Source organism: Patagioenas fasciata, chromosome 7 (assembly GCF_037038585.1).
Source record: "Patagioenas fasciata isolate bPatFas1 chromosome 7, bPatFas1.hap1, whole genome shotgun sequence".
In the NCBI taxonomy this organism is placed as follows: Eukaryota; Metazoa; Chordata; class Aves; order Columbiformes; family Columbidae; genus Patagioenas; species Patagioenas fasciata.
The window spans coordinates 7,642,501-7,662,288 of NC_092526.1; the positions used below are offsets into that span (position 1 = coordinate 7,642,501).

Below are 19,788 nucleotides of genomic sequence, written 5' to 3' on the forward strand. Positions count from 1 at the left end.
TGAGCAGAAGAGAAAAGCAGGCCATGAGGAGCTGTGCTGGACCATACCGAGTCTGGAGGCCTCCACCACTACTCAGAAACAAGCGTTTCACTCTCCATCTAACAGCAAAGTCCAGTACACGGATCTGAGAGCCCTAGAAGCTACTGCCTCCCCTGCACTAGCATAGGTGGACCTTAAATTCAGACTCCACTGTAATAAGTATTATTTCAAAAAAATAGTGAACTTCTAGGTATACCGTCTCCTAGATATATGCTTTCTTCTGGAAAGGAGCCATTTAACAAGAAAAAAATGTTTTACAGGAGTTTAAGGTATCGTAAGCTATACCAAACTGTTAATGTAGAACTACCTTCATAAATATGGGAATTTTATGTATAGCCTTAAGAACATTTGTTTTAGTGACAGTGAAGCCATAAACTTGGAGCAATGATGCACATAAAATCATCAGGACTGCACAGATTTGCACCGGTTGATCTCCATCTCTTCCTTGGTTCTGGAAAGTGCTTAAAAACGAGATTCTAACCTGCACCTGCAAGAGGTTAGTGGATGCTCCAGCCCACAGGATGAAATAAAAAGGGTCTCAAAACTAAGTTCGCTTTCCAAAGTTCTCCCCTCTCCTATAAGCTTTCTCTCACCCAAGGATCCAGTATGTGAAGTCAGTGAGACTTAGTTTAGGCTTAAAGCTATGCTCTTACTATCCTATGCTCCTGTTTTTACATCAATAAACCCTTGACTTTGAAGATGTGGAAAGGCGATATTGCTTACCGTCTAGTAATTCTAGAGTAACTGAAGGATCTACGTATTCCCACCAGTGTTTCCCATCAGTTGATACTGGAATCTCCCAGTTGGACCACTTGCAGGCCAAGTGAATGCACACACATGCTATCACTGTGGGCTTGTACTGAAGACAGAATGTAGTAAGGTGAAGGCTGTTGCACAAATTTCGTAATGGGGAACCAAAGGAAATCAAACATGTAAAACAGAAAACCCAAATAAATCAACCATTAACATACAGAATAAGAGAACTTGTCAAGCAACAGCAGTTAAACATTAGTTCATGGAACATATTTCTGATTAAACTTTGTAAGATATCTTAATGCCTTGAGAAAACAAAGGGCATGGCATTTATCTGGTAGAAAATTTAAATTTGCTTCTGCTGTAAAAAGTGTGAACAGTAAATAAATTTACCAGTTATTCTGCTGTACATAAGTACTAAGAAGAAAGTAGTATAATATGGTCAACTAAAATTCTACAGTAAAAACATACAGCTGATGATGCAGTCTCTGAATGAGACAACTAGAAGAAGGGCCCCAATAATTCCACAGCGGCCAAGTGAATTACTTGTGGGTTTGGCTTCCACTAGGCCTGGATCTGTGATATTTGTGAACTTGCCTTCAGCTTCCAGCTGGCAGCAGCACAAAAATAATGGTTCAGTTTCACTGCTTTATCACAGCTTTTCTTAACAGCTGTTTCAAATACAGAACCCATCAAGGAACCACCAAGAAATATTTATCTGGAAGAGTTCTAATAAGCAGCAGATAATTGCCTTTAAAACTATCTACACATAAGATAATCCTCTAAATAAAGCCCAAAGTCGTTTGGCAAGAAGTAAATGGAAGTCATTGAGAAATCAAGACTGAAGTCTGCTCTCAAATTCCATCTTTCTACAACAGGCTATGTATACACAATCCCCATTTGGAATCCTAGAACTTGAAATTTATGTAAGTACTTAAGTTTTAAAACTATACATTAAGATTAAAGAGCTGTTTGTAAAAGAAAGAACATTGGAGCACTATTAGTCTATCTGAAAAGAAAAATCAGCTAGTTGAAAAGATCTTAGGCCCACTACAATTTTATAAGTTAAGATTGGATCAATATAATTAAAGTTAAGAGAAAACTGCCATTAACTACAAGTGTAAACTAAAAATAGTTTTGTACTTACCAAGATGCTCGAATTTCTAGGTTAAGTTTAGCTCTTTGTAATCTTTAGCTGCTATTCAGGCTACCAATTTTAGACTTATGCACTCACAATCGAGAAAAATGTCATCAGAAAGCACCACTACACTTCTCATCGTGCATTTAACCCCTTTGTGCCATCAGGCCCTTGTCCAATACACCGCACTGCACCCAGGAAGGTACCACCACTGGAGATGGCCCAGTCGCCTGGTGCAACAAGGGTAAGACACATGTCGGGGGCCCTGCAGTAAAGGAAGCTATAGTGTGCTACAACAGTGCAACAAAGAGGTTCAGGATAACAACCTGTTGGTAGCCATGAAATAGGATGTCTGTGCCAAATCCTTGCTTGCTGTAAGAAAAAGAAAAATGGAGAGATTAAGTAATCTGTGCTAACTTGTCAGTTTCAGAACAAAATTAAAGCAATTTTACCTTCCAAAAGCACCATTTGGTGTTTCCACAGAACAGATGCAAATTTAACTAACGAGCCTTTAAAATTATCTTCTCCAAGAAATAGAGGGCCTGTTACATTCGGTGACTGGAGATGGACCAGTCATTCCATTCACTGCCCCTCCCATGGTTCACCCCACGGGCCAGTTGGCCTTTGCTTATCCACCCCGCAAAAACGCTCTCCGCTAGAAATTTAGGTAAGAACCTGCTTCCCCTTCCTCACGTACAGACAATCCCTAGCACAGCCTTGGACTGCACCGAGGCAGTAAAAGCCAATTCATCGCAAAGTGCAAGTTCTGCTCTTGGTGAGGGCCACGGCAGGCCAGCTGGAGAACGCCCTCCCGTCCCCCCGCACCTCCCCAAAACCAGCCACATCTCTGTCCCAAAGCGCTACAACACGGCAAGCTCCCAAGCTAGATGGTAAAAAACCAAAAAACCAAAAAAATCAAGTTTTCTGCTCCCTTTAATCATGAGCATCATACTCGTAACAGTTTGGTCCACGTTTGTTAAGCCTATGGTAAAGCTTCCAGAGGAAATAAACAACTTCATTTTAGTTACAGTCAGGAAAAAAGCCCACACAAGACTGCAACGTGCCAGAAATGACATGCTAAGGACTTAGGCTGCTACAGCCATCTAGCAGTGACCCTTGCCAGCGAAACCCCAACGCTCCTCACTCGAGTAAGGGAACTTACTGTAACGCACATATAACGGAATAGCTGGGCACAGTGGTTTTAACTGAAGATTGAATGCAGCCTTCATTGAATTCTTACTTTGACACTATCACTTGAAATCAGTGCTACCTGCAGAAAGTGTATTGTTGAATTTTATGTCAAAGGGAATACTGTTAAACTTTTAATAATAATCATCTTTCTATAAAGTTTGAGAAAGACTGCAATGGCTTTTAAAATTTAATTTTTAAAAAGCATGTTAAAAGTGTGATTTAACTCAACATCTAATGATTGACAAGAAGTTTAAATCAGATTTGTCTTTAAGCTACGCAGCTGGGCAGTGCCATAACCTGAGAAGCAGCAAGTTAACAGGATCCGTTCCTACACACACAAATTCTACCAATTCATAATAATCAAAAGGTGAAGTGACAACGTGACACTGTTATACTATAATATTTAGTTTGCAAACTATAGTGGTAATTGCATGCCAGACAACCATGGAGTTCAACCTTTTCTTCTCCCTCCCATCAGAAAAAAAAAAGGTAAGGCAGTATTACCAAAAAAAGAAAGTGAAATTAGACTGTTGTAACAAAACAAACAAAAATACAGAATGGTTGAGTAAGACTGACATTTATGTCTTGCTCTTTGTTTTTCATCAAAGTAATGTTTAAAGGATCTTCAACGATGTCTATATTCTGTAAAGTTACATGTTTGAATTAAGGGACTGGACCAAAAAGCATCTCTACTGAAAAGTCACTTTTGAACAAGGAAGAAAAGCAGATGCCAGAAAACTTCTATTTAACATCAGCTTGAAAGTTGAGTAAATCAACACACATACCTGGAAGAAAAGAATCACATCTTGAAACACACATGTTAGCCTCAATCAAAAAATCAGTGTGCTAAATACCTTTACCTATACTACAAGCAGCATGATACTGTTTCAACTTATTTACAGCTAAATAATCATCATCACCAAACCAACAAGAAATTTCAACTCACAACTAAAGCCTACAGTAACACAAGGCACGACTGAAAACAACTGTCCCAAGCTCTTACATTGAGGAGAGCTTTGGTTTAATAGAATCCACCACTCAAACTAAAGCTAAGGAATTTTGGTTCCTATAATTTAGCGTATTATTTCCTTTATAGTAGTGGAAAGGGCATCTCCAAATTAAAATAATCTTGAAGCAGAGGCCAAAACAAGCCAGGAGAGCTTCTCTGTTTCAATTCACAGGTTGCAGGACTGATGACTACAATGCCAGCCATTAATAATCCGTTTTATATTTTATCATTCAGAAGTGATTTAAAACAACCACCCCACCTCACTGCTGCAGAAGCAAGCATGAGACAGGATTACTAAAGTAGTACTTAGATTTTGAAACAGGACTTGTTGTCCAAAAGGCTACTGTCTCCAAGAATGTCCTAAGTGGAAACCAAAATGCTTGGTTTTTTTTACAAGGCACAGCCACACAGTTCACCTGGTGCAATTCCAAGGTATCTGAATCTCTTCTTCAACACCAGGTTATCTTGGATCTTGAGATAATCATGAGAATGTGATTAGCAAGTCACCCTTAGGAGGGTGGTAGCTGACCATGACAAGGACCCTGAGAACACAGGTAGGCGTTCCCCAGAAAGAGGGGACTGCAGATAAGCCATCAGTATTGGAAGAAAGCAAGCTTACTGAATCCCTTCTGGGCAAAAGGAAAAATGCTCCAGGCTTTGAATGGCGGTGTGCTGGTGGATGCCTACTGGATTTGGAAAGGGCTGGAGGAGGCCATGGTGGAGGCATTCAGGTCTGAGCAGTCCTGGTGGCTTTACTGTCTTGAATGTATTTAAACCTTGGGAACAGGCCTGTAAAAGCCTGAGGTGACAGTTCAGAATTTGAAGGCTGCCTGTTAAACACACCAGCTGCAGCTGGTGTTCAAGATATTTCCACAACACTAAGTATACTAAAATTTAGATTTTGCTCATCAGAATACCCTCTGAAAAAGCAGATATATTCAGATTCATCTCCTCTTCTGCCACCTTGGTCTTTATCAGCCCAATTTAACCAATGGCAGCTGTGTACACAGACAGTATGGAATGTTTGAAGACTTTGAGAGTGCAACTTCCACAAAAGCCTAGTAAGGATCATGGGTGTTCAAGGTACCTGATAACCTGCAGAGCAGTGAGAAAAATCCTAGAAATCCTTGGAATCCAATCTTCAGTTCCAAAAGAAGGTTGTGTACCAACACAGAAAAAAATGAAGACTTCGCAAGATGGAGATGAGGATATAGATTCCTCCCCTTCAAGTCCCACCAGACACAGGCTGGGAACAAGCTCTGCTGCAAAAATCAGGCTAAGAGGACCACACCATGTCATGCTCTCAGCCTTAGGGCAAGTCTCACTGCAGATCGTTCAACTAGCACTCAAGCTAGTAAGGCAGTTTGACACCAGAACAGTTTTTGTGATTTGTGTTTCGCTTTTCTTTTTTCTTCTCTCTTCAGTACTGGAGCATCCTTGGAATGGGCACTGCAGCTTGCTGACAGCCCTTCACAGATCCACTGCCTCCAGATTCCTGAGAGGACCTGTGGGATCCTAAGGACTGATGATCCTGTCTCCTCTTCTCAGTCTCTTGACACTGAGGAAGAACGGTGCAGAAAAGATGACTGAGCCCACACCATTTTCCTTGTCTACTACACTGATCAAACTGTAAAGATGGAACAATTTCATGGAACCATGAATCTCTGAAAACCAGAAGGAATAATTAGATACCTTATGACTGAACATCATGAATCATTATGTATCTATCCAGTCACCCCTTACCTACAATGACCCGTGTTGTCTAATACTGCCTCCAGAAAGGCTTTCAATCTTAGAGGTGAAGAATTCAACTTTTTCTTTAGCTGTATGTTGAAGCAATTACATTTATTTGCACCAGCTCCCACAAGTTCATCTTCCAGCAATTGACTCTGGTATGTTACTAGTAGACATTCTTCTGACAAAGAACTTTGCTGAATCTTTTGAGCATCATCAACAGAACCATATTTTTTTTTCATTTTGCTTTTAAAGGTGGTAGCTTACAGATTAATACAAGAACTAGTGACAGCATAAAGCACATTACCCTGGATGTAAGACAACAAAAAGTGATATTGAGAATCAGCCATCCTCGTAGCTGCTTAATTAAGTTTTGCCAGCAAAAGTTTGAGGGACCAGGGCATCTTCTCACCGTACGGCAGTTCAGTGCACACATGTTAAGCCAAAGCTTGAATTTCATTTGGAGACCTCAGCCAACTTTGTTGCCTTTCTTTTGATACTTAAATAGTCAGCCACATTATAGTCCTCTCTTCTTTCTTACCCCAAGCATACCTTTGAAGGTTTAAATCATAATAGTATGGGATAACTTAATCACCTTTAACAAAAAGGTATCTGTTTGTCCTCTGAAATAGTGCTTTTTGTCCAAGAACATGTGTTACCAGAAGTGGGTGAAGCAACCTTGCATTTCTTTAACTTCTCAGTCAGTCTCTGTGGCACTAAAGGCTTAACACTAACAGCCTTAGATATATCTTGACAGCTTAAGGACTTGATATCTAAGTATTGTACCTACTCACATTCAAACAACGCACTGTCCAATAAGTGTTAAGAGATAGAGAACTAAAATCATACCACCACACCTTTGAAGATGTATAATTGTGCTCAAAAGTTCAACTGTTTATTCAGCCAGTACATTAGACTAAAGTTCCACAGCAATTATTCTCTACTTGGTTGACTTGCATGCATGACTACAGATTTCATGATCAATGTTTTTAATTTATGGATTAATTTGTTGTTGTTGTTTTGGTTTGATTTGTTTTAATATGAAGTACTCAAGTCTTGTGTTCACAGCCTACACCACCCCTCGGAGCAGCATATGCTGACAAGAATTCCATTTGCATACACACATACTAAGGAGCACACCTACTCCAGTGAGTAGATTTTCAAGCATCAGACCTATGACGTTCTCTTTGCATGCACACGGTACATGGATTTCCAGTCCTCACTGGAATCTTCACATTTCAAGATCTGGTATAATTTTGGATTCTAAGTATTTTGTTAAACTGTGATGACATTAAATACTAGCTTTAAAATGTCAGGTTTAAAAAGTAGCACGTACCTCCTGATACAGCTGCAGTATCGCCTGCCACCCCTACCAGCAGCCCCAAATACCAAGCAGAGGTGTGGGGGCTCACACAAACACCAAAATATGTGCTCACATTTATAATTACCCACAGCAAAGAAAATCCAAAGTAAAACCCTCCAGAGCTGCCGATGCAGACTGTTGAGACTACAGGTGCTATTGGACTTATGCACTGAGTCAAAATCAAATCGGGACAGAAAGCAAAGAATCATTATCTTATAGCAAGAATAGCAATAAAGCTACTTTGTACACAGGTAGGTTACACAGAGCACCAGTCCTACTCAGAAATGAACTCTGAACACGCTACACCAGTAATCTACTTCAAAATGAGAAAGGAGATACACTGTTTCTTCAAAGAACTACATTAATTCTAGAGTTACTACAAACCAGATCTAGGTAACATGATTAAGTTGCACCTAACCATCCTACATTTTATAGAGAAAAACAAAAAGTTTTGAAGCACTTGCATTTTTCAGTGCAACAACTGAAGACTAAAGACTAACCACCATGGTCTAATCGTTTCCAAACACTTTCTAATTAAGGAACACAATGAAAGTGAAAAAGCTTATTCTACGTGCTTTTACAACTGATTTCTAATTTTTTTCATCCTCCACCTCATGAGATTATTTTTTTCTAATGCCCCAAAGGAAATCAATGTAAGAATTAAGAAGGTGTGCCAAAATTCAACAACAAAAAAAAAAATTAAAGAACAAACCAGGTTTCTAGCCTGAGTCCCATGAATGAGCTGCATGCAAGTTAGAGGATACGACTGCTTAACAGAAGTTTGGGGTTTTGTGGTACCATGCAAAACAAGTAATTATGCCCTACCCCAGAAAAAGAATTAGTCACATCTTGGAAGTATTTGCACGTGATATCAAACCTACCGTGCACTCTCTTTATCCCTCAGTTCATTACCTAAAAAGATTTGCTAGGCAGAAAGCTCGCATCAGCCAGCAACTGATTTGCAGACCAAACTTCCTTCAGTAAAACTACTTCAGAGTGACAACAATCAACCCAGAGTGATACTAAATATTAGCAGGTGGCTGTGCAGTTTTAAACTACTCACTGCTTCTGTCATTTAAGAAAACATGGAACAGTCATTACTAAAATCAAAGCTAATAAGCAAGCAAAAAATTATGAAAGACAGAGAAATGGACTCTTTATCAGACTCTACAAGCTAAGATCCAGCTTTTAGTAATTAGCTTTAAACAAAGTCTTTGGATAAGACAGTTGGTGAAGATCATATTAGACAAATAACGTCACCTTCAAATTTTACTAGAAAGGTAAAAAGGGACTTACAGGAGCCGTTAAAAGTCACTGACCTCTCACTAACTGCGTACATTTCACAACATCTGTGTGCGGATGTTCAATGGTAATCTCAAAACCTGAAGAGTTAAGAAAGTGTTTTAGAACTTTACATTTCCAGCTGTTAAATAAAAAACCAAACTCCCTCCCTTTCCCCATAGATCTAAAATGCTTGTTAAATCTTTGTGCTGAAGATCAAGTGACACAATGTAGCTGCCTTTTTTTCCCCACTTCTTCATACATTTCAATGGTAGACGGCATAGCAGTTTCAAGATCAATTAGTAAAACATTCCCTTCAGTAACCTCAAGTACTAAAAAAATATATGCTTGTGAAGCTGCTGTATTTTTCAAGTTGAACATATCTGAACAGTTTATAGCACATTAACAAGTCAGTAAAAGCTACATTACAGACACAGTGAAATGCATGTGTGTGCACGCGCACTTTATTAATTGATTTCCGGGACTTAAACATGTTACATCTATGAAATTACAAATTAAATCAATTTGTAGGTCAGTGACTTAAGAAACCTTTCTTTGTTTATGATGCTATTTTAAGAATTAGGTCACTACAATTAGCTTTTTTTTTTTTAAAAAAAAAAAACAAAACAAAACAAAACACAATATACTCAAAGTGGTATTTAAGAATATCTGAGTAAGTCAGCACTCTCTGGCCTGCTAGCTGTAATTGCCTTTATTTATGGTACTTTAACACCAGAAGAATTTCTTGCCAGAACATTCAATTTCAAATTTTGGGTTCACCTGAATCCATTAGATGGTTACACTATGACTTTTGATGTTCAGAGGTAGTAACCACACTGAATTACATAATGTTCTTCTGTTGAAAGGCAAAATGAGGAAGAGCACCTGGTATAAAGGTCTTCCCGACTGCTTCAGAACACATCCACAGCTAACCTAGTACGACATGTTCCCTTATGTGAAGAAATACCAATGTAGTTACTACTTCGGAGTAAAACCTATTTGGATGGGTACTCGTTTCTACCCCATCAAACCGTCAGAAGCATCTATTTCAGAAGTATAGATACGGATTTTTTTCCTCTCCAAAGTGAATACAACAGCAACTGCCAATATGAAACTCCCAGGTCAGAACAAAAATAGTAAAATTCTAGTGTACTAACAACATATCAAAAATCCAGTTACTTAGGTTCCATTACTTATTCACAGTAAGACTGGATGCACAGGAGATAATTAGAAAGACGTACCTAAAGTTTGAAGCATTATTGTTTCAAGTATAACCAGCTCTTGGGCTTGCTGAAGATACGCCTGAAACAAACAAGCAAACAGGTCAGGCCGCAGCTACCTATTGTCTCAAAATCTTAATCATACACTTCCTATTGAATACTGGTACTATCGACACAAACCAGTTAGCACTGCCAACTCAGAAGACTTCACTGTGGCAATACTTTCCTCTACCAATATAAGTGTTACTTAAATTCAGTTATATCAGCCTAACCATCTTTCACAGTAAGATTTGCTTAGTCTGGATCTCACATGATCTGTTGCAACAAAGCATTTTTGGGAGAAGGGAAGGGAATGCCGTAACACTTATGAAGGTTTGCCAGTGCAAATCAACTCAAATACCTCTAGGCAGGCTATGCCTTTTGCAAGTACTTTAAAATACAGCTGGAGATACTCAGCTGGCCTGGGTTAAGCTATCTTAAGCTTGTGCGCTCAAATCCATACATATATATATATTACCTTCATGTGTCATTCCAAGAACAGGGAGCAAAGCAAAGATGCTCAAATAGTTTTATACATCAGCTCAGGTCCAGCCTGACCTTCAAGCAGAACAAGTCTGGAGCTTCCTTGCATGTGCTGGGAAGACTCACCTCAGGATGAGTAGACTATAAAGTAGGTGGAAGCTGGACAAATTTGGCAAATGAAAGGAAGACTAATGTATAGCAGAGGCAACAGCTGAGAACCATACCACATCCTTTAAAATGGAATGCAGATGACAGTGCACAGTGAGCCTCTGGCTGGGAAAGACAAACACCATGTCCTGGACTCCTCCCTGTGCAAACTGTGCGGCTTACAGAACTGTGCATGAAACCACTTGTTTAACATCTGCTCTTCTATTACACATCTTAAAAATAATGCAAGTTCAGGATGGAGCAATCTCTTCAAGTTTCGTAACACAAATATTTGAGTCTTTAATAAGTTATCTTAAGTAATACAAAAGACTTAATTGGTGTAAAAACAAGGGTTTTGTTTTCTAGTTTGCAGACAGCAATAATCCAGTCAAGACAACGTAACAGATTATCTGATTATCTTTAAAACCATGACTTCCACCTACATCACTCTTTGTATCCAGTTGTGGCTCTTGAGGATGAAGACAGGCATGTGCTACTTTAATAACATGTTCAAGTTTCCGTGGCTGTTCTTCCACTTTTGCAGCCAAAAACAATGCCGTAGGAGATATTATCTGAAGAAGAAAAACATATATATATTTTAACTTTTTACAAGTAGGGCTTGAACTTTTATGGAGAGTCTAAACTGGTAATTAGAAAGGGTTTAAGAAGTCGGATTTTTTTTTTCCAAATAAGTCTGAAATCATGCAAAGCAACAAAAATAGCTAGTCATGTTTTGTTTTATAACTGATGTAATCCGCACAGCAGCGCAGGGAAGGAGTAGCATAAACGCTAAATTACATTTGTGAGTAAAATGTCTGAGGTCAAACTGATTCTAGTTCAACATAAAAAGAGAAGATTTCTTCCAGAAGATTTAGTCACACTAGAACAGGCTGTTTCAAGTTAAATAAACTTTGTGAGAAAGTTCATCCAATTTCTTGCACAGTAGTGAGCCATTACACCATTACTTCGGCAAAAGTCAAAACAGCTGATCACAAGTTCAGCTAGAATTTGATCCTCCTAAAAGCAAGACACTTTGCAGAGAACTTTAATAAAAACAGTTTGTTATATCAATATCCATTGTATAAGTTAAAGCTTACCCTTAGAAGCTTTACTATATACCCAGCAGTATTTGGAGAACAAAGCACAAAGAATCACAAAACAGCAGTTACATAAAATGTTAGTAAAGACTATGAATTACATTCAAAGATGAAAATTTGTATAAAACTAAGTGTTATAAGCTGGCAGCGAAGCACCCTTTCGCCGTTCAGTATCTCCTAGGAGTTCACTATGAAGCGGAGCCCTGGTGCCTTGTTGTCCGCTAGAACGACTGATGGATCTATATACAGAACATGGCTAACCACAAATGGCTTGGAAGAATCTCCATCCTTTTTGTATGCAAAAATTGCCCACGTTAAACAGGAATTGATGTAACAGTAGAAATCTTCACGTAGACATGAGCAGATTAAATGGGTCAAAATTAAGTACAAAGCATTTCTTCAGAAACTGGAACAGCTTCTTGCTGAGTATTTAATCAATGCACAGTGCAAGCAGTGCAGGTATTGCTTTTCTCATTCAATGCCCAGTTAGATTGAATGAACTGAATAGCAGCCATACCCCCCTCCACTTAAGTGAGATCTACCCTTTCTTTATTTTGGTCAGCAAGCAGCCCCTTGTTATGCCAAAATGAAATATCTGGTACAGACATTCTCAATATATGAAAAACTGCAACAAACTAATTAGCATCAAACATTTAAGTAATTACTCATTGCATTGCAGGAGCCTTGAAATGTACTGAGGGAGTCCTTTGTGCCTCCTTAAGTCACTTTAAGTAAAACTTGTAAGCTGGCAGACTTGAGGAAAACTGACACCCTGGGAAGGAGATACCCTTTAATGCATAGAAACGTGCCATGAAGAAACCTAGTATTCTAAAAAAACTGAAAGTACCCAAAACAAGTCACAGGGAGCAAATTTTTCCACAACTGAGACAAAAGAACTACTTTCTTCTTAAGAAGCTTGTAACTTAAGTCTTAGAAATGAATGAAATAAAAACCTGAAGTCAGATGTTGCTCGACAAGGCCATAATAACACTGTCATTTAAGACTTCTAAGGATCTTTGGGAAGTTCCTACCCACATTTCTTGAAGTATCGATTTGAAATTCTGGAAGAAACTCCCTTTGCTAGGGACATACTACTTGAAATATGTCTTACTTAAGCTGGGAGATAAACTTTTAAATTCTAAATGTGAAAGAAAGGCTTTCTGGAGTTCAGAAAGCTTCTCAACAGCTTTGAAGTGCCAGAAGATGTAGAGTAGCACAGACATGTATAACCCAACACGGGCATGCCATATAAAGGTATTTTACAGAGCAGACAAACTGTGCTCCAGGCCAGGAATGCACGAACCCAGGCAAACCACTCTTGTCTACGGTTGTTTCATCTACAGAAGCACTGTGGTAACCTCTTCCCAACACACTTCAGGGATTTAGGGCAGGCTTAACTGAGGAAGGTGTGTGAGGCTAGCACCTTCTACACCAGGGCCAGCCTAAGAGAAAGGATTACATTTTCAGAGATAATCCTGAACTTCTGGGGAAAGACAGATTAGCAGACAGGGACAGGAAGCCAGAGAAACATGAACAGAGAAGAAAGGAAATTTGGAATGTTGAAGAATCAACAGAGTTATGAAGAAACAAGTTAGACAGCAAGACATTTGACAGAAACAAGGAGATATTAATGAGGATGCCAGAGAGACTAGAACTGCTCCATTTTTTCCCCCCTCTTAAGAAAAAGGATACAGTGAGGTAGACCATAATGGACCAAAAACTGAGACTCAACATAGTCAAGTCAGTGAGGAGGGAAAGTTGCGTCATGAAGTATATGGAATCAGAAATAGAATGGGAGATGGGAAGAGGCTTCAACAGAAAGTCAGGAGAAGATCCTTTCCATCTTCCCAGAATGATACAATTTCCCTGAGTTTTTGTTTGTTTTGTTTTTAATTAAAACAAACCAAACAGATATTCTGTCAGCAACCTGTAGCAGTGCCTTACCATTGGGCTGAAGAACAAAAGCAACTGCACTGTGAGCAATCAACTTCTATTCCCTGTTTTCTCCCCCTCTCCAGCCTCACCATTCCCAGTAAGCACCACACACTCATCCTCAAGTACCTGCATTCAGGCCTTACGGTTCTTCTAGCTTTGTGTACAAGTTTAATTCAAATATGTCCTGACACAAGGTCTCTTCCTACAGTTTGTGGGTATAGTTACACATAAATGGAATTTGCACAATTCACCTTTCTAAAAAATCAACTCCCAACAATTACCATGACTGAAAATATTTACCTTTCACAGAAACATCCTTTGAACCAAGTCACCAATAGCCACATATGTAAATCATCAGAAAATTCTCTCTCACTACTATTCTATGTTTGATTGCATTGAAGGCTTACTTAATTAAAAAAAAGCACCGCCTTAGTCAGGCTGACTTCAGGATATTTTCTAATTTACTGAAACTGATCAGTTCTGGCCAAGAAGCCTCCACACAATTCCTATTCTCCAAGACCTTAACCTCCAAATCTGCATTTACATAAGTCAAACTGATAAACTGGCATGTAACTCTGGTCCATCAGAAATCTATGTACATGCCAGTTACCTATTTCCTTAAAAAAGAAGCACTGGCTTCTGGCCCAAAGAATTTTAGGTCTTTGTCTTGGTCCACATTACCAGTTTCGAGTAGTTCGGTATTTTTATTTCCCTTAGTATGCAGGAAAACAGACATTCTAATAAAATTTCAGACTTGGCATGCACACAGTCTTCAGTGAAGACGACACACCCTGCTAAGCATATAACTGGCAAAGTTAATCAAATGCTTTCATTCACTTCCAATTCTGAAAAATGACAGAAAAAAAAGTAGAACAAAGTAGCAAAAAGTAGAACAAATAGCAAAATTAAAGCCACAGACTTCACAAAGCTGTAAGCTTCCTACATATAGACACCTTCATTTGGCATACAACAAACAAAATAAAGTTATCTACCATGCACCCAAAATATTCTTCATGACTGAGAAATATCTTCAGAAGAACACACATGATTTATGAAATTAAATCCCATTTTTGAACCGAGAATCTCAGAAACCAAGGCCCCACTTAAACAGAAAAAACCCCAAGCCATAAGAACCTTATTATGACAGTCGAAGAGCATTAGATAGAAAGTTTTATTGGTAAATGTGGTACAAGTCCTTATTCACTTACAAGACATTGCAAAAACAATTAAGGCATTTGGAATAATTTCAGAATCCATCTGCAACATACATGTAGTTTCTCTGAGAACTCCCTCCCCCCTTTCACGACAATATGGTTTTAGACTTGATACAAATCAGTTTAAGACATTAATTGTTCTTGGTCTATGACAGAGGTTTTTCAAGTGCAAACACAAAGAGCTGCAAGTTGGGTTGTTTTGGTTTTTTATTTAAAAAAAAATAAATGTTATTATTATTATTATAACCAGGAGCTCACATTGCATAGAACTAGAAAATATGCTAAAATGCAATATTAAAACCAGAAATGAAGTGTCCAAAACAGCCTTGCTAAAGCTTGGTGCATATTATGAAAGTTTTAAGAACACTGCACAACAGCAGAGCCAACTGTTTAATACTGCAATTTGGACAGGGCACAAGAGACAGGAAGGGAATACAAACGGATGGGAAACAAACAAAAAAAACCCTCCACACAACTCACCTACCTTGCACTTCAGAGAAATAATTCCTTCCACAGCCTTCTTCAGGCACTTTACTAAGTTCCACTGCATGTCACACAAAAACTCCTTGACATCATGAAGTATATTTTCAACTGGCTGTTTGGTATTCCACATGGCATTTCTAAGGATTATATTTTCAAATATAGCTACCATTTGGATGCCTTACCTCTCCTTGCCAGCATACCAAGGATTTTTCCCCCTTCTCTGTTCTTCAAATCACAGTGCACTGAAGAATACGCCTCTAGAAGAGGTATTTGCTGTGTAACAATATCAAACACACCAAGTACTACAGAAACAGTATTTCCAGAAGAATTTTAATTTTCAAGATATTTTAAAGTATGAAAGTCAGGCAAGTATTTCCCTTAAAAAGCCAGCAAGCTCCCTCCCCACCCTGGTATCAGCATTGACTAACTTTATACTCAACAAACCAAAGTTACTATGCCCTGGTCAAAAGTAACATGGAAATAATAATTTGTGCTATTGCATAGTAGTTCCTAAAATGACATTTGCATAGCTAGGGAAAATTAGAAGCCAGGGCATACAATTCTGCTTAGCAGAATTGGTAAAGCAAGTTTCCACCCTATTACTGGGATGTAGCAACCTTGCAATGTCTTTATCTGCTTTGGCAGTAACATCAAAACCCACACATTATTTGTTGCAACTAAATGTATGTACTTTGTAGCTAATCCACAGCAATTCAAAAGTGACTTGCTAACCCCCAGTAACTTGGCAAAAATAGGGATATCTGGTCATTAAAGCAGTAAGTGTAACATGTTCAAAATGAACCAGAACTACACTAACCAGTGTGTACCACCCCTGTGGCAGCCCAGGCTCTATACATTGAAGATAGTGTTGTGAATTCTGTTCCCTATTCACAGCTGATTCTCAAAACCTTGAAAGTCTGTAAAATTGTTTAGTGGTAATTTATATTGAAGAAAAAAAAATGAAACAAACAAAACCCCAGAGTTAAGACAATAGCCATTCAGTAAATGAGCTTCCACTAGAAGACCTGTTTATTAACAAATCAATGCATGTGACTTGTATGGAAGACATAAATGTATATTTGTATAACCCAGCAATTATATATAACAATAAATAAGCAAGTTTTTATTAATTGAATAAAAACATTAATCTACCTAGCAAGAAAACAAAGGCTACATTTTTTTCAGCTGGAGATCACAAGGCATTTTAACTAATGGCCATTTAATTTTCTAGCCCCAGCCTTCAGATTCCTTCTTGCCACAGATAAACACTATATACTGTAAATGGTTAGATTTTAGCTTCAAGACTGCCGGTATCTTACTATTTAATTTCTAAGGGTTAATTTCTTCTTGCAGTTGATGAATATTGTTCATTTTTTTAGCTTGTCAAGGACTCCGGATATTTGATATTAAGTATTTATTACAGTCATTGGCTTTTTGCTTTCTCTACAGAGAACCTGCCAGATGGTTTGGGAGTATTTATAAGTGACTCATTCACTTTGAGACCACCCCCTTTATCCAATAGGAAAATACACAAGGAAATGTGTTTGCCCATCAGTACACACACAAAGCTGCTGTCTGGCCTTACACTCATTAGGAACTACAGAAGGCAATTCAGCACCAATCAATATTACTGACTGTTAACTTGCAGTGCACTTGCCTTTAACTTCTACTTCAATACTATTACCTGAGAATTAATTTAACAATGCACTCATACCCCCAAAGCAGTTGCAGTTTCCATGGCATTCAGCCCTTGCATAGCCTGCTTGTGAATGTTAAGATTTATAAATATAACCTGAGATGCAGTTTTCATAACAAGGGCGCTATGCATCCAATTACTCTTTCGCTTCCAGTTCCAAGTGACCAGCATTTTCCAGTGCCTGGTGAAAACCTGAACACAGCAGCTAAAGCTTCTTGCTACCTAAATCTATCCTTAGATTACCAGATTACGGTACAAACAGTAATCTAGCAAGTGATGTACAAGGCCTAGCTACAGTAGCTCTGCATGGAGCGACCTCTCTGTTCCAAGCAGCTCTGCCTGGTTTATCAACTCCACAAACCACCCAGAGCCACAGGGAACTCTGGACCCCTCAGCAGCTCCAGGTGCACAGAGGGAGACAGATGGAACAGTTTCACTGCCTTCACCTGATATATCACACAAAGGCTTTCAAAGGGCAAATTCTACCACAAAGGTTGCAGGAACTCGATTTTCACGTGTGCTATTCATGCTCTAAAACTAGAAAACTGTTTTAGGGAAGTACATTTGACTTACTCAATACACAGCTCTCAATCACTACATGAACAAACCCCACACTATGTATTTCTTCCTGTTAAAGTGTTTCGGGCTTATGCACACTTACCTCAGGTTGTACATAAACACTTAAGCTTTCATTACATAAAGACCTGGTAACAAGTTTGCTGCGAGTTTGAATCTACCTTGGATTTTGCGCAAAAATAATTAAATACGCTTCTGAATGCACCTACAAACAAACATGTATTTCTTGCAAAATAAACACCAATTAAGACATCCATTTGCTCAGCCAACAATGACAAACAAATTCATGCCAGAAAAAGGCACTGGCCAACACTGTAATCCACTGTGTACCTGCCCAAATTTCAGACAGGGCAAGGTCTGCAAGATTCTATCCCTTGGCAGACCAAGGTCTACTCCTGTCTAGACCATAACATCTATCACCATCTCAATCTGTGTATTTTATAAGGAAAAGGAAAGATCAGAAAAAATTCATCCTCACCAACTACTGATACACCACCACCCTTATTAACTGCTCTTGCGAGGTTAGTTTTTTAAACACAAAAATAACTAAAATATTGCCGGTTTTCTAACTACTGCAAACAATACTGGACATAAAAAAAAAAGGCTTGAAGTTTTCAGGTTGGGATCTCCAGTCCCATGCTTGTTAGAAAAATCACTCAGTTACAGAGAGTATTTTACAGAAGAATTCAGTTCTTCACAGCATATTCTGTAACCAGATTCAGCATGCTCAATTCATTAGTTGAAACAAGAGAGTCAGCATTTTCTCGCAAAAGATTTTTCTTGTCTAATATAACTTATGAAGCTGCTTAAGACTAGACTAGTTAAACAAATGCACAATGGTTTTTAAGAACAGATACATTATCCATATGGGTACACACATAACCATATTACAATTGTCAAACATACGATGCTGGCGCTGCCACTGACTTAATTAAGAAAAATGCGTGTTCCTACACATCAGCCTTTCAAACTGCAACACATCAGCACCAGCCAGGTTTGAAACATCTCAATGCATTCTTCACACATCTGAAATGTGTTTGCTGATGGTGCCTATTTCTTTATTTCAATGGCAGAAGACAAACTCTAATTGCCACTAATTAAAATAATTCAAGTTGAAAAGAAATATCATTATTGCATCTAAACAACCGATAAGAAGCTAGAATTCCGACAAACACACCAAACTTTACAATCCAGCCAAGGAATATAACACTTGTCAGTCAGACTGCCAAAATCGTGGGCATATGATTACCACATGTAAAACCATACTTACATTTCGATTAAATTTTGTGAAGGAATGATGCATATAAAACCTGTGCATGTAAACAATTGCAGTATTTATCGTAAGCTGAGATCTGGAAGATTAAATTAAGGAAATACAACATATAAAGAAAATTGTTTACAAAAACAGAATGCAACGTGCTTTCTACATCACTCATTGCTTTCAACACACTGTCTTTAGAGCTGAAAATTAATTAAGGACGTGACACGTCAGAACTTAACTGATATAAACACATGCTTAACCAGCATTAACACGGATCTTTCCCATCTGCTTCACAGACAACGCGGAGATTCCCCATACCCGACTGGCCACATTTCACCCCTTGAATGAAAACTCCTCGATAGGGGACGTGAACGGAAATCCCATCTTAAGTGCTCTTGTTTTGTTCAACTATTTCAGCAGGGGACTTGAGGTTTTAGTTTTACTCTGATCTCTTAAAAAAAAAAAAAAACAAGAAAGGCTAAGGAGGTGACGCCCGGCTCAAGGAGACCGAGCCGGGATGGCTCCGGCTGCAGGGCCGGGTCTGCGCCCCGCGGCGGCTCCGCGCCCGCCCGAGCCCGCGCGTCCCTCACACGACAAAGGCGGCGGCGCGGGGGCCCGCCAGGCTCCTCCCCCCATTCTGTGCCTCAGGGCTGCGGCTCCAGCCCCCCGAGCGCCGGCCGGGGCTGCCGAGGCGGCGGGAAGGGTCCCGGGAGGCTCCCCACACGGCGGGGAAGCGCTCCCGCCGCCCCGCCGCAGCCGGTACCGATGCCACCCGCCGCGGCCCCTCACCCTCCTCAGCCCGGCCCGCCGTCCCCCGCTCGGATACACGTTGAGGCGCTGGCCCATATCTTGAATGAGGTTGGCCGCCTGCTGCCGGTACGAGAGCTCCTTGTCGGCCTCCACGCCGCAGCGCCGGGAGGGCGTGTTCTCCAGCTGCTCCCGGCTGAAGAACCAGCGTGACGCGGTGGAGGAGCCGCCGCCGCCCCGCGCCGAGGAGCCCGCGCCCGCCGCCGCCATGACACCTCCTCCTCCTGCCCCTCCCGCCGCGGCTCCGCCCGCCGGCGGCAGCGCCGCGCCCGGCCCCTCCCCCTCGCCCTCCATGGGCGGCTCTCGCGAGAACTGCCGGCCC

The 19,788-nt window shown here is 39.8% G+C and overlaps 1 protein-coding gene across 8 annotated transcripts in view; it reads right to left on the minus strand.

The window, feature by feature from the left end:
• The window catches only part of CCNT2 (cyclin T2), a 25,627-nt gene extending 5,917 nt beyond the window's left edge, over window positions 1–19,710 (minus strand). The window contains exons 1-7 of one of the 8 annotated variants that reach the window (XM_065841116.2): window positions 19,486–19,710; window positions 18,669–18,750; window positions 10,841–10,969; window positions 9,750–9,810; window positions 8,547–8,609; window positions 2,257–2,302; window positions 763–926 (exon numbers count right to left, since the gene is read on the minus strand). In XM_065841116.2, the coding sequence (XP_065697188.1) occupies window positions 763–926; window positions 2,257–2,302; window positions 8,547–8,609; window positions 9,750–9,810; window positions 10,841–10,969; window positions 18,669–18,750; window positions 19,486–19,676 (736 nt within the window). In that variant the 5' untranslated portion in view covers window positions 19,677–19,710. The other 7 variants (XM_065841117.2, XM_071810766.1, XM_071810767.1 and 4 more) reach the window with 7 other exon arrangements.
• Window positions 19,711–19,788: the final 78 nt, after the last annotated feature.